The 13,580-nt window shown below is 27.6% G+C and overlaps 1 protein-coding gene across 1 annotated transcript; it reads left to right on the top strand.

Moving 5' to 3' along the window:
* Positions 1-8,830: 8,830 nt before the first annotated feature.
* LOC113850806 (O-fucosyltransferase 19-like) lies at positions 8,831-12,698 on the top strand. Its single transcript, XM_027481340.1, has 8 exons — positions 8,831-9,409; positions 10,241-10,313; positions 10,404-10,474; positions 10,567-10,655; positions 10,780-10,885; positions 10,975-11,207; positions 11,302-11,742; positions 12,182-12,698. Exons 1-8 carry the CDS (start codon positions 8,831-8,833, stop codon positions 12,429-12,431), a joined length of 1,842 nt encoding a protein of 613 aa, XP_027337141.1. The 3' UTR covers positions 12,432-12,698.
* Positions 12,699-13,580: the final 882 nt, after the last annotated feature.

Raw genomic sequence — 13,580 nt, 5'->3', positions numbered from 1 at the left:
ATCATTATGTTTTTATAAAAAAATTAATTCAAAATAGTTTTTTTTATTAAAATAAACTTTTATACAACATTATGATATCAAAAATCAAGTTGATCAATATTAAATATATAAGATGTTGTTAGTTAAAGATGTAATTTTGTAATATGAAATTCTATATATTTTATTAATGATTTTTTTAAGTGCTCGGAAGAAATGTCAATGCAATGTTTCTTAAAATAGTTTTAAATATATATATATATATATATATATATATATATATATATACATATTTTGCCTAAGAATGCATGGAAAAAGAGGTTATAGTTAAAAGTAAATTTTGAATTTAATTTTTAATAATATTTATTAATATGTATTTATATATAGTATTTTTTATTAAAATTATATGACATCATAAAATGTAAATTATTAATAATATTAAATATTATAATTTAAAAATATATTATTTATTAATTTTTTATTATATATCATTTGACATACAGTAAAAAATAATTCTTTAATATAAAAATTAAATTTACCGATGATATCATTGTCACGAGTAGTTTCAAAACGTTACGATTAAAACTTGTAAATGACTAAAAGATTAGAGAATTTACATTTATTTTGGTTGATTATTGATTATATGAATTTATGAACCTTGATCTGAAGATTAATTTTAAGTATTATACACTATCTTTTATACGAAAAATAGGATATTCTTAATAAATTTTAGTTTTTATTAATTTGAATTAAATTTAAAAAATGAAGTTAATATTGTTTTCTTTAATATTTTGTTTGGGGAATGGGGTTGTGTTTGGGTGGGGCAATGACACCAAGGAATGAAGAGAACGTGCGTCCTGACAACGGCATATTAATTGTTACACTCATTTCTGATTCTCCGCGTTCAACTTTTTTTTTTTTTTTTGGCTCCTTCAAAATTCCGTTTGGCACCGCCACGCCACCGCATAGCTTAATCAATACTCTACTACAGCGCCGCCACATCATGCTCAATACTCACCCGCATCTCGTTCGTTATTTCAAATGAACATAAAATAAAATAATATAGTAAAATTGTATTACATTTTATAATTTTTTGTTAAAAAACTTATCACATATAAGTTATTATAATGTCAATATTATACAGATTAAAAAATTAAATTAAAATATAAAATTGCATAGATATGTATTCTAACGTACATTTAGTTTGAAAATTTATACCAATTTATTTTATTTAAACATTATTCTTCTTCTTGTATATATTAAAAGTGATTATATGTATCAGTGTGTTTAATTGAAACAAATTCGAACCGATTTCATTGTTTTAACTTTTATAAATATTTTAATACGGACTGATATTATTTTAATAATTAAAATTTATAAAATAATATCATTTTGACAATTTTTTTATGACCCACATCAAAATATCAATTTGATCACTAACTTAAATTAATGCACATGCGATTTAAGTAGTGGTTTGTTGATTTTTTTCTGTTAAGCAACTTAACTAAACTTGATTAGTTCATTGTTTTTCAAAAATTGATTTATGCTAATATGTGATAATTTATAAATACTTCACATACTTTATATATAAACTCCATACAAAGCTTCTCATACTTTATAAAAGCGGATCGGACCAAAATTGAACTTGTGAATTGTCCAAATAACCACTTTAGGTGACTTGTTATATTGAACCTACAATCAAATCAACAAGAACCAATGTGAATAAACTCCAAAATTCACCTATAAATTACAAAGCGTGTAATTTTATAATTAATATCAACTTATATTTTACTAAATATACTATACTTTAAAATAAAATTTATTGTAAAATTTGTATTACCAAGATATTAACCCTTCATCCATATAAGTAGAAACATCATTCATTTAATATATACCATACAAATTAATAAACTAATAACATAAGTATTTTTAGAATAGAGGATAATTTTGAGATAAATAACTATTTTTTGTTAATTTTGATTAATTAGATTTTTATTTTTTTTATAAATGAGATCAGATGTAGTACTTAATAAAAATGTCTAATTTTATGTTAAATTAATAAAATTTAATAATTATAAAATTATTTATTATATAAAATAAATTTGATAAAATTTACCCACGGAGTTAATGAATCCCTTCTTTTTATTTCATGAATGATTGGGATAAACTAACGACCTAATGTTTTAATCAAATTATAAATTGAGTTTAATAATACTTATATTTTTAATAAATAAAAAACAAGAAAAATAAATATTTATTTTCAAATATTTTGCCAATTGTTGTCTTAAGAATAATAATTAAAGAATAAGAAATAAAAATTTTAATTGAAAACTATGATATATACCGTCTTGTTTGGTATCGTAGAATTTGAGAAAACATGATCATGAGTACAAGAGAGAACACACGCTTCTAAATTCTTTTCGCCGTTTGCTAGTCTTTAAATTGTTAAAAAAATAAATAAATTTTAAAATGCGAGTTCTATTTTTATTTATTTTTTCATTCTTGTTTTCCCATTCGTTCTCTTTAAAACACGAGATTGTGGGAATTATGTTGCTTAGTTACATGAAATTCAATTTCAACGTAATACAACAAATTGATTTCGAAGAGTCGGTGAAGTTCGTTTATGGCTGAAGCAAACCATGCTTCTTAATGAGAATATATGGCTTCCAATAAAATAATATATAATATGTACATTTATAAATAAATATTATTTTATTTCACCAAATGAAATAAAATATAATTATAACACCAATATTATATTGATAAAATTCATATCATTTTAAGGGCTTGATTATCTATTTAATAAAAAAAGCTTAATTTTTTCTTTTTCCGAGTAAATAAGTAAAAAAAATATTTTCTATAATAGATAACTTAACAATTTTATTAATTTTTTATTATATTTATCCAAAGTCTCTATTTCATTTTTTGATTATTTATCACAGATAAAATATTAGTTAAGAATAAAAGAGTAAAAAATAAATATTTAAAAAAATTGTTTTACATAGATGAAAAAGAAATTTTTATGCGGAGTTTGCTACATAGTTTTTTCACTCAAAGTAGTGACTTTTCCAATGGTGGGATTATTTACTTTACTGAATATTTTTTAAAAATAATTTAAAAATTCATAAAAAAGGAAATATTGAAAAATATTATTATATATTTTAAAAATTATTTTTTATAAATATAAAAATATTTTTAATATAAGTTATCCTTCTTTTACTTGTGTTTTTATTCATTCAAAAAAAAAAAAAATTACTTCCTTTTTATTCATTCAAATATAAGTTATTCTTTTTATCTTATTTTTCATCATTTTAATTTGGTCATATTTATTTATTTTATTTCATTTAAAATAAAAATTAATTTTTCAATCACAATTTATTTTTATTCCTAAATATTTATTATCACTTTTATTTGAGTAATTTTTATAAAAAAAAACTTTTTCATATAGTTATATTAATAATGAAAACATTACAGGTAAAAATTGAAACTAAAAACAGTAACAAAGAGGCTCAGTTTTATTATAACTTTGAATATAAAATATTTTACGTTCTGATTTCTTAATGATTAACCCAAGATACTACTTAACAAAACTTAATTTAAAACGATAACAATATGAATGCAACAACTAAAAAGGGGTGGCTTAGGAATAAAACGAAAGGGGTTAGGAAGAGAGGTGACGGTGAGAACGTGTGAGGGTTGGAAAGAAGAAAGAAGATGCCACGCGTCCCACTGAGTTTATTTTGTTGGATGAAAGAATGTTATGTCTGAAAACAATGTGAGGCCCACTAACTTTCTTAAAAGTCTAACTTTTTTGGTCAATTATGGGGTGACAGGCTAGACGTAATCTCACTATCTCACTCTCCATTTCTTCAGACACACAGAGAGGGCACAAACATCGAGGAACGTTCCAAAATCCAAATGTCAAACTACACATCAAACCCCCAAATCTAGTCGTCAATTCCCCATTTTACCCCCATTCTTAACTTCCCTTTTCATTCCACCATAACTCAATATTGGTTTCTTATTCTAAAAGAAATCTTATGTGTGTGCACATTAAATTACTTAGGTATATAATTCTATGCTTTTCTTAATTACTGTTTTAAAATTTTCGATTAAGAAATTAATATTATTATATTATTCCTTGAACAGAGTTAAGGTACTTTTTAATGCACTATTGTAAAAAGGTACTAAATTATACTTAAATATAATTTTAGATTCCATACACCATACCACAGTTAAAGTAACAATAAAAATATTTCAGATTAAATTTTAATTAAAATTTGCAAACAGCATTGCTTGATTTCCACCATTTTTTTAACTTTATAATTCTTGAATAATTCTCCAATTACACAATCGGCTCAATTCATAACATTAGTGCACAAATTCAAATAGCAAGCACTATTCATCCAATTACAGTAACTTAATTAGCAGTCTTCTGGTAAAAGTTTTTCACGGGAGAGAGATTATCGATAAGCATGATTTTGAATGATTACTAAAAAAATAATGGAAAAGACAAGAATTTTCCTCCAAAATCTTAACCACTTATAAATGTGCATTTTTTCAACTTAAGTATAAAGCTTATAAATAGAAACTGTTATATGGTCTTGCGTAGAGAAATTATATATAAGAAATGCATGACTTATCAATTTGAAATAATAAAAGAAAAATCTACACATGATTGATTCCGATTACATTTGTACGGTAATAGTGACAGGGATGTAAGAAAAGTGAGAATATTATATAATATCATAGATTAAGTTAACTGCAGGCAACACGTATTCAATGTGAATCGATTCAATTGATCATTTGCTAAAAATATGATATTAATGTTGAGTATAGGAAAGATTTACCGTACAGAAAAGGAATGTGTAGTGCAGTTCTCTTGGAGCGTGGATTAATCAGAAGACACTGATTATAATGCCCATAAAATAAATTAAACAGTACGTGAGGGCAAGGTTATTAAGTTATTTTTTCAATCACGTAAATTGCATACACTGATTCAGTTTACTTTACTATCAAATTATATCCAAAAGTTTAGTGCGCATGGGTTTTCCTTTTTTCAGTTTTTTCTTATCGGCTTTCGTTTTTGTTCTTTGATTTAACTTGTTCAACTTTTATTCTTATGCATGTATATCTCGACAGTTTACTTGATTCTCCATTATCTTATTCGTTGGTGCATGGGGTAGTTGTAATTTTTAATTTTTAAACTAAAATATCCTTAACTAAAATGTGGATAAGTTGTTTTTTTTTTAACTTCTTTTTTCATATTTGCCCAACAAAAACTAATTTGTCTTTTTTTTTTTTTAGAGAAGTAACTTCGCATATATTATTATTATAATAAAACCAGTCTTTTAGAACTTTTTATTAATAATAAATTATTATATTATTAAATAATAATCATTATTTTAAAATTCAGACCTAAATTACTATCTAATTAAATAATGGTGTAAAAGTTCCACCATCAATATATTAAAATAAAACTCTATATATTGTTGTAACTAGGAAATCTTTCTCACAATTTGGTTTTTGTAAGATGGAATTTTGATGATGCCCTAAAAAGATGATTCTCCCAATAGAATGGATGGGGTTCTTATATATTTAGTATGTGATCCAACTTTAACAATAAGCTAATTTAATCCATAAATAAATATGAAGCAATGTTGGGGTTGAGTGAGTGGGTGCCTAACTTCTTCTTCGATTGAATCACACCCTACTTTCTCATTCCTTCCTTATTATAAACAGTTATTAGTGTACTCAAAATTATGTCAACGCCATTATATGCTAAATTCCTTGTCTAACCACTTGCCCCTTTTCCCACACTACTGCAAGGATAGCATGTGAAAAGTAAAATTACTTATATCACATTTTTTGTCAAAATTACTTGTATTACATTAATTAGTAATGTCAAATGTGAAATTATAAAAACAATAAAGATAAAAATTATAGAATAAAAGGTATTAATAAATTTAATTATTCAGTTAAATAAATTTGTATGATTAAATTAAAAAATTATTTTTTAATAATTATAAATTAATAAGTAAATATTACACTTCAATCAAAGATTTATATACCTAAAAGAAAACTAATAATAATAACATCATAAATAATAGACTGGTTAAGGAAATCAAAGAAAAAAAATTGAATTCAGTGCATCATTATTAATGTAAGATTTGCACCTTCATAAGATGATAATAATAATAATAATAATAATAAAAATAAAAATAAAAATAAAAATAAATAAATAAATAAATAAAAAATAATAAATGAATCAAATAATGATTTCTTACTTTGACAATACTTTTAGTTATCAAAATATTAATTTTTTATAATGTGTATAATATTTTAAATTAAATTTATGGATAGCAGTATTATATTTTTAAAAGGGATGGTTTTAGCTTTTTATGTAAATTATATGTTTAATATTTAATGGAATATTTATTGACTAAAGAACAAGATACGAAATTTGGTTGAAAATAAATAAATTTGAAAAATTAATTTTATTGATTTTATAACATATTTTCAATTATATAGATATAATATATTTAAAATAGAAAAAACAATCATATGACTTTTTTTTTTTTTACTAACATGATGTACTTCTTTAACAATATTTTTAATTTTTTGTTATTGAATTTATTTATGATTACTTTCATGTTTAATTTATTTATATTTATAGAAAGAAAGATATAAGTTAACATTTTGTATTTATTGATTGTTAATTAGTCTTTTTTATTTATATCACTGACACAGTACTAAATTTATTAAAATTAATAAAAAATAGTTATATGTAATAAAATTAAACTTTATTTTAGTAATATCTATAATATTAATTAGTATTTTATATATTAAATAAATAAATATGTTCCTCATATTAATAAACGGTGACTACCTTAATAATATAAATATTACAATAAATAAAGATGTATAAAAATAATTAATACATTTAAAAATAGATATTTATTTCTTATAATTTGACCCAAAAAGTATATTGACATTTGTTTCTTAAAGAAAAAAGACCGAATGTAACACACCTTCAAACTAATTTAAATCTATTGCATTTCGTAATTTTTCATTACTTCAGTGATACTAATACTAATACTAATAATAATTTCATTTTGCGATTCTTGTTTGTCTAAAATTTTCTTTAAAAGAATGAACATATTTAAAATAAGAATATAAAATAATATATATATATATATATATATATATATATAGAGAGAGAGAGAGAGAGAGAGAGTTTTAAATTCTAATAGATTCTAAAAGAGTAAAAATCGTTAATGTTTGGTATATTATTAATTTGTTGATAAAAATTTAAAAATATTAACATCCATTTTTATTAAGCTTTTATTAATAAAGTATTATTCATTATATTAAAAATATAAAAAAATAAATATGATTATTTTTAATAAAAATAAATAATATTTTTATGTTCTTAAATTTAATTCTAAAACTGATATTAATTGTTAATAAAATCAATAGAAGTTTAATAAGATCCTCCAAATATAGAAAAGAAAAGAATGCGGTGGTAACAGGTAACATCAGACTCCAGAACAAATATATTCTTTAGTTCTTTGTTACAATTATGGAAATGGAGATATTATTGTTTAAATATACTAATAATGTTAACATTTTTTTATACTATTATTCAATCATAAATTATCACATAACTAAAAACTATTAATTTTTGTATTAATTACTTTTTAATTACTTGACTTTATCAAAAATTTATATTAACAATACATGATATATCAAAATTAAACTGCATATTTATAGTAAGAATAAAATTTCTTATACATATAAAGGAATATAAAATTTTTCAAATTTAATTTTTAAGATAATAATTGATTCAATATTTAATTAATTAGCTATATTATATATATATATATATATATATATATATATATTCATAAACACAACATTTGATTCACTAATTGAAATATTCATATAATATTATTAAAATAATTCAAAACATAAAATGTTTTAAGCACGGAAAGTATACAAACATTCAAAGTTGGTTGATTAAGATAATAATCAGTTCAATGATTAATTATATTCTGTAATTAATTATATAAAAGTTGGATAAAAACTTTTTTTTTTAAAAAAAAGATAATAAATTTTTGTTATCTTAACCAAGACAAAAGGAAAACTCTAAACAATGAAACGCCAATTGCAATAATAATTAAATGTGAAAGATAACGTTTTCAAGTAACGTGTGTTCTATGACACATTTAAAAAAATATTAATGATAAATAATTTAAATTATTTTTTTATTTTTAACTGTTTGATATATATTCTTAACCACACAGTACAGTATAAAACAAGATATTGAACAATATTTAAAATCGCGTAAAAAGAGTATATAAAATTTATACATTCGTACTATTAAATATTATAATTATAAGAAAACTATTACAATATTGATTGATTTATTTTCCTATTGTATACTATCCTTTTGCACAGTGTAAAAGAAGGGAAAATAATTTTAAAAATAGGAGAGGAGGGCAATTGAGTAATTTGAATAAGCGATGGAGTAAATCCAAATGTCACAAGAAGCATAACGAGCCAATTCCAAAAAAACCAAACGGGCAATGATATATAAAAAGGGACATGAGAAAAACAGAGATCCCAGATTGGCACGTTAACGTTGCCACTCCCCACGCCCTTAGATATCGGTCCCTCAAACCAAAACAGCCACTCCCAAACCTTCAACCCACACCTCCCCCCCCCCCCCCCCCCCCAAACCGCACCCTCATAAACATAAAAAATTTAAATAACTAAAATCAATTAACAACAACACCACCACCATTTAATTTTCCGTTTCATAATCCGTCGTCGTTTTGGCACCGGCCCCACCATGTCCTCCGGCGGCCCCACCACCACCTCTTCAAATACCAGCCCAAGGGTCGCCGCGGGGCCCACCACCACGCGACGGCGCGTGCCCGACAACAACATCGTCGACGCCGAGAAACAGCAACAGCAGCAGCAGCAAGTCTCCTCGAGCTTCTCCGATTTCTCGGAGGTAGAACAAGAAAGCACCGCCACGAACACCCTCCACCACCACGCGCACCATCACCACCTCCACCCCGTCATGCGCTATCTCCTGCACCGCACCCGCATCCTCTTCTGTGTGCCCGAGTCCTTCTTTCTCCGCGTGGAACACCTCTTCATCTGGCTCGCCGGTTCGGTTCAGTGGCTCCGGTCCGGTAAGAACGTGGGCCGAAAGATCATCGCGGCCCTTATTGCCATGTTGGTTATGTCGGTTTTCCTTAAGATGTCTCTTCTCGGTGGTGGCGTTGAGATGAACGGAAAGAGCATCGAGAATGGCCAGTTGATCTTGCAACGCTTCAAAGAGGATTGGGCCTCGGCCCAAAGAGTCGTCACCGAAACCGAAACGGAAACCTCCATGCCCAAACGGGTTCTCGAGAGGTTGGCTGTAAGTGACTCCCCAAACACGTTTCTTCAAAAACCGCTTTTTCCATCTTCTGTTTCCTTCTCCGCATTGCTCTTTAAAATTCCTTTTCGTGAATCCAGATTTTTTTAACCCCTTTCTGCCTTTTTTTTTGGGTAAAAAAAGTAAATAGAATAAGTTTCGGGAGTGAAAAGGTTAAATGTTGTTAAAGTGCAATTTTGTTTTTCCTAAGACTGGTTAAATTGTTTTTCGTTCCAGTTATTTTTTATTTATTTTGTTGATTTTGTTTTCTGGGATGAGGTGAGCTTAGTTGCTAAAACAAAAAATTAAATTAGATTGTGCACTTACTTCATCGTTAAATTAAATTTATTGGTAAAGGTGTAGTGCGAGGATCATTTGATTAATTTAGAGTACTAACTTATTTTCAATGTTATTTTGAATTTTGATTAATTAAAAATCATAAAAGGTTTATATTTGTTGTAACTTTGAAATGTCTAGAATGGTGGGAATTTGAATGCTTTTTGGATATTTTGACTAATTGCTGGCAATTGGCAACACATGTACGGTGTTCAATGTTGGGTACTGGGACGGTGGCTCTGACCATGGCACACAGTAGTACTTTTCGTGATTTCTGTTATTTGCCACGCGATTCGTTTGTTTTTGTTTTTTTATTTCTTTGATGCTTGATGTGGGATACCAACCAAAGTTACATGGGCATTGAATTGTTTAAATTCAATGCGTTTAAATTGCTTTAACTGCTAAAGTAAAGTTGAGGATTATTTAACCATTGGAGTTTTGGTACTTACAACAATCTTATCGTGTAATATTTATTTGTTTTTTTCCTTTTTGCAATAGACTCCAGAAATATGGTTGAAACCAAACAGTGACAATTATTACCAGTGCGTTTCTCGACCCAGGAATGCAATAAGTATGTGTAATAGCACTTGATTCCAGTCTACCTTCGCCTACGCTTAATCAATTTTTGTCTGACTCATTATTCCGCATTTATTTCTTTCAGGGACAAAGTCAAAGACAAATGGGTATCTTCTTGTTCATGCCAATGGTGGGTTAAATCAAATGAGAACTGGGGTAAGATAAAATGAAATATACGAATTTCGTTTTTCAGTTTCCTAAATGTTTTTTCAATTTGCTAATTCTTGGAATCTTTTATTGTCTTGCAGATATGTGATATGGTTGCAGTGGCAAAAATAATGAATGCCACCCTTGTCCTTCCTTCTCTTGACCATGATTCATTTTGGACCGATCCAAGGTGATATTCCCTTTTAATAAGTGTGTGAAAGTGTAACATTAATTTATCTCCTCATGTCACCATTTTTCCAAAATATAATGTCCCTAATATATTTCAGTGACTTTAAAGATATTTTTGACTGGAGGCACTTCATGAAAGTTTTGAAAGAGGACGTAGACATAGTCGAGTATTTACCGGTCCAGTATGCATCCATAAAACCTCTTGTAAAGGCACCAGTTTCCTGGTCAAAGGTGTGGAGCATTATATAATTCTATGTGACAACATTGAAACAACTCTATTCTCTCCTAGTACTATAGGTGCTTAGATGTTTCATTTGCAGGCTAGTTACTACAGAGGTGAGATTCTTCACTTGTTGAAGCGACACAAGGTGATACAATTCACTCACACAGATTCCCGGCTCGCAAACAATGGCCTTGCTTCCTCTATTCAGAAGCTTAGGTGTCGCGCCAACTATCAAGCTCTCAGGTATACAGGAGAAATTGAAGAGCTTGGAAGGACTTTGGTGGATAGGCTAAGAAACAATAATGAACCATATATTGCCCTTCATTTGAGGTATTGTCTTGTAGACTCAACTCTTTTTTTTCTGATATATAAACTGTTATAACATGATAATTTTCTTATGTTATGTTATTTATTTACAATATAGATATGAGAAGGACATGCTAGCTTTTACTGGCTGCAGTCACAATCTCACTGCTGAGGAGGCTGAGGAACTAAGGGTTATGAGGTATGAAGTGAAGCATTGGAAGGAAAAAGAGATTGATAGTGTAGATAGAAGATTGCAAGGGGGGTGCCCTATGTCACCTAGAGAGGCAGCTATTTTTCTCAAGGCCATGGGTTACCCTTCCACTACAACAATGTACATTGTTGCAGGAACTATCTATGGTAGCAATAGTATGGCGGCTTTTCGCTTGGAGTACCCTAATGTCTTTACTCACTCCACTCTTGCAACTGAGGAGGAGCTAGAGCCCTTCAAGCCATACCAAAACCGTCTCGCTGCTTTGGATTATATAGTGGCCCTTGAAAGTGATGCATTTGTGTATACTTATGATGGAAACATGGCCAAAGCAGTGCAGGGTCATAGGAGGTTTGAAGGATTTCGGAAAACCATTAATCCTGACAGGTTAGTCATTAGGTCACAAACTATAAATCACAAGAAGATTTTTTCTTTGCATTTGGATCCTTTTATGTTAGTAAGTAACATGATAGTGTACGTTATGGGAAAAAGACAAGCAAAATTAATGGAGCTTGCACATATAACAAAAGACATATCTGAGGTACAGTTCCTTAGGTACTTTTATTACTATTTTTTAATCAAAATTAGAATTTTACCTTGGTAACCTACAGGATAAAAGTCAGCATTTTAGGCTGGCATAAGTTTTCAAAATCAAATTCTAATTTTAATAAAAAAATAATACCAAAAGCACTTGAGGATCTCACTTTAAGTTTTGTCCTTGTTTTAATCATTCTCCTCTCATAAAAATTGTACATGTTACTGACATGTAATATGTTTCATTTGTTTTCAGATTGAATTTCGTTAGGCTGATTGATCAATTGGATGAGGGTTCAATATCATGGGAAGCATTTTCTTCTGAAGTGAAGAATTTGCATTCCAACCGGCTAGGTGCACCTTATCCAAGACTGGTGGGAGACTCACCAAGAACAGAGGAAAACTTTTTTGCTAATCCCTTTCCTGGTTGTGTGTGTAACAAGTCTCAGGAGCTAATTACAAGCCGGAAACTACACCAACGATTTGGTGTTGGAGTACAAAGATAGTTTCTTGGTTTTGTTATATATACATTTTTTTAGGCTTAAGCTGTGAGGTTTCATCATGCATTTATGGCACAGCCTTAAAGTTAAGGGTAGCTCATTCGGGTTGTGGTGAGAATGTGCTTCCTGTGGTCCAGCCTGGTTGATGAGGCTGTTGAAGAATCAATGAGGCCCTTGTGGGGTCTCATTTCATTCAAACTTTTTGAGTTTCAGTTTAGGCATACAAAAGGGAAAGAATAGAAAAGGTTTGTGTATAATATCAAAAGGCATAATACAGGTTAGATTTTATACTGGGGAGATTGGCATTGGATGTGAGAGTTACACTGTTAAAACCCATTTGATTCATTGATTCTTTTTTGAAGGATTGCCAAATGGAGCATGATTTCAATTTTGATTTGAACAATTGATACATAGGAATCTAGCTTCATACGTTTGCAATAGATAACTTGTTTATATTTATGTAGTACCCGGTCTGCTTTCAATTGCAGACTACGAGTGTAAAAACTGATAAATTTAGTTAATTTAATATTATTTTTAATGTTATTCATTATCTTGTGCTATTATGAAATGAAATCCGGGTGCAATTTGTTGGAGACTGCTAATAAATCTCCCTCATAATGTTTATGCTACTCTGTTTCAAGAGATTTGAGTAATTTAGTTTAATAAAACGTTTTCTATTTTTATCTTTTATTAATTATAAAATTGCCACATTTTTTCTTGTTTTAAAAATAGTTGTGCAGGGAACACCGGAAACATTTTTCTACTTTCACTATTAAACGAAAAATATGATAATTTTATAATTAATAATGAAAAATATAAACAAAAAAAACCTTTTTTTTAACACTAAACAACCCCTTATCTATTTGTAATCGAAAATAATAAGATCTCAGAACGCAATTCAAAGATTAAGCTCAACGTGGTTTTACATTTTATGTGTTGTTATTTCTACTTATTTATTGTCAACGTTTGAAAACTCGAGCGTTATGCACTACAGGCTGATTTGGGTAGCTAGTACAGTCAAACTTTATTCGTTATAATTTACATAAATATTCATATCATACAATGCATGAGTAAATTATTAAATGTATTTTAAAAAATATAAATAGTTCAGATTTTCTACTTGTAAGTTAATAATATTAATTTTTATATATTTAT

Source organism: Abrus precatorius, unplaced genomic scaffold (genome assembly GCF_003935025.1).
Source record: "Abrus precatorius isolate BTA unplaced genomic scaffold, Abrus_2018 Scaffold9, whole genome shotgun sequence".
Lineage (NCBI taxonomy): Eukaryota > Viridiplantae > Streptophyta > Magnoliopsida > Fabales > Fabaceae > Abrus > Abrus precatorius.
The sequence above is the reverse complement of the archived record's forward strand: the minus strand, read 5'-3'. Positions and strand labels throughout refer to the sequence as shown.

Coding starts and splice junctions, on each gene's coding strand:
- LOC113850806 (XM_027481340.1), top strand. CDS start 8,831: ATGTCCTCCGGCGGCCCCACCACCACCTCTTCAAATACCAGCCCAAGG. Junction 9,410..10,240: donor GGGTTCTCGAGAGGTTGGCT/GTAAGTGACTCC, acceptor TTTTTGCAATAG/ACTCCAGAAATATGGTTGAA. Junction 11,743..12,181: donor GCAGTGCAGGGTCATAGGAG/GTTTGAAGGATT, acceptor ATTTGTTTTCAG/ATTGAATTTCGTTAGGCTGA.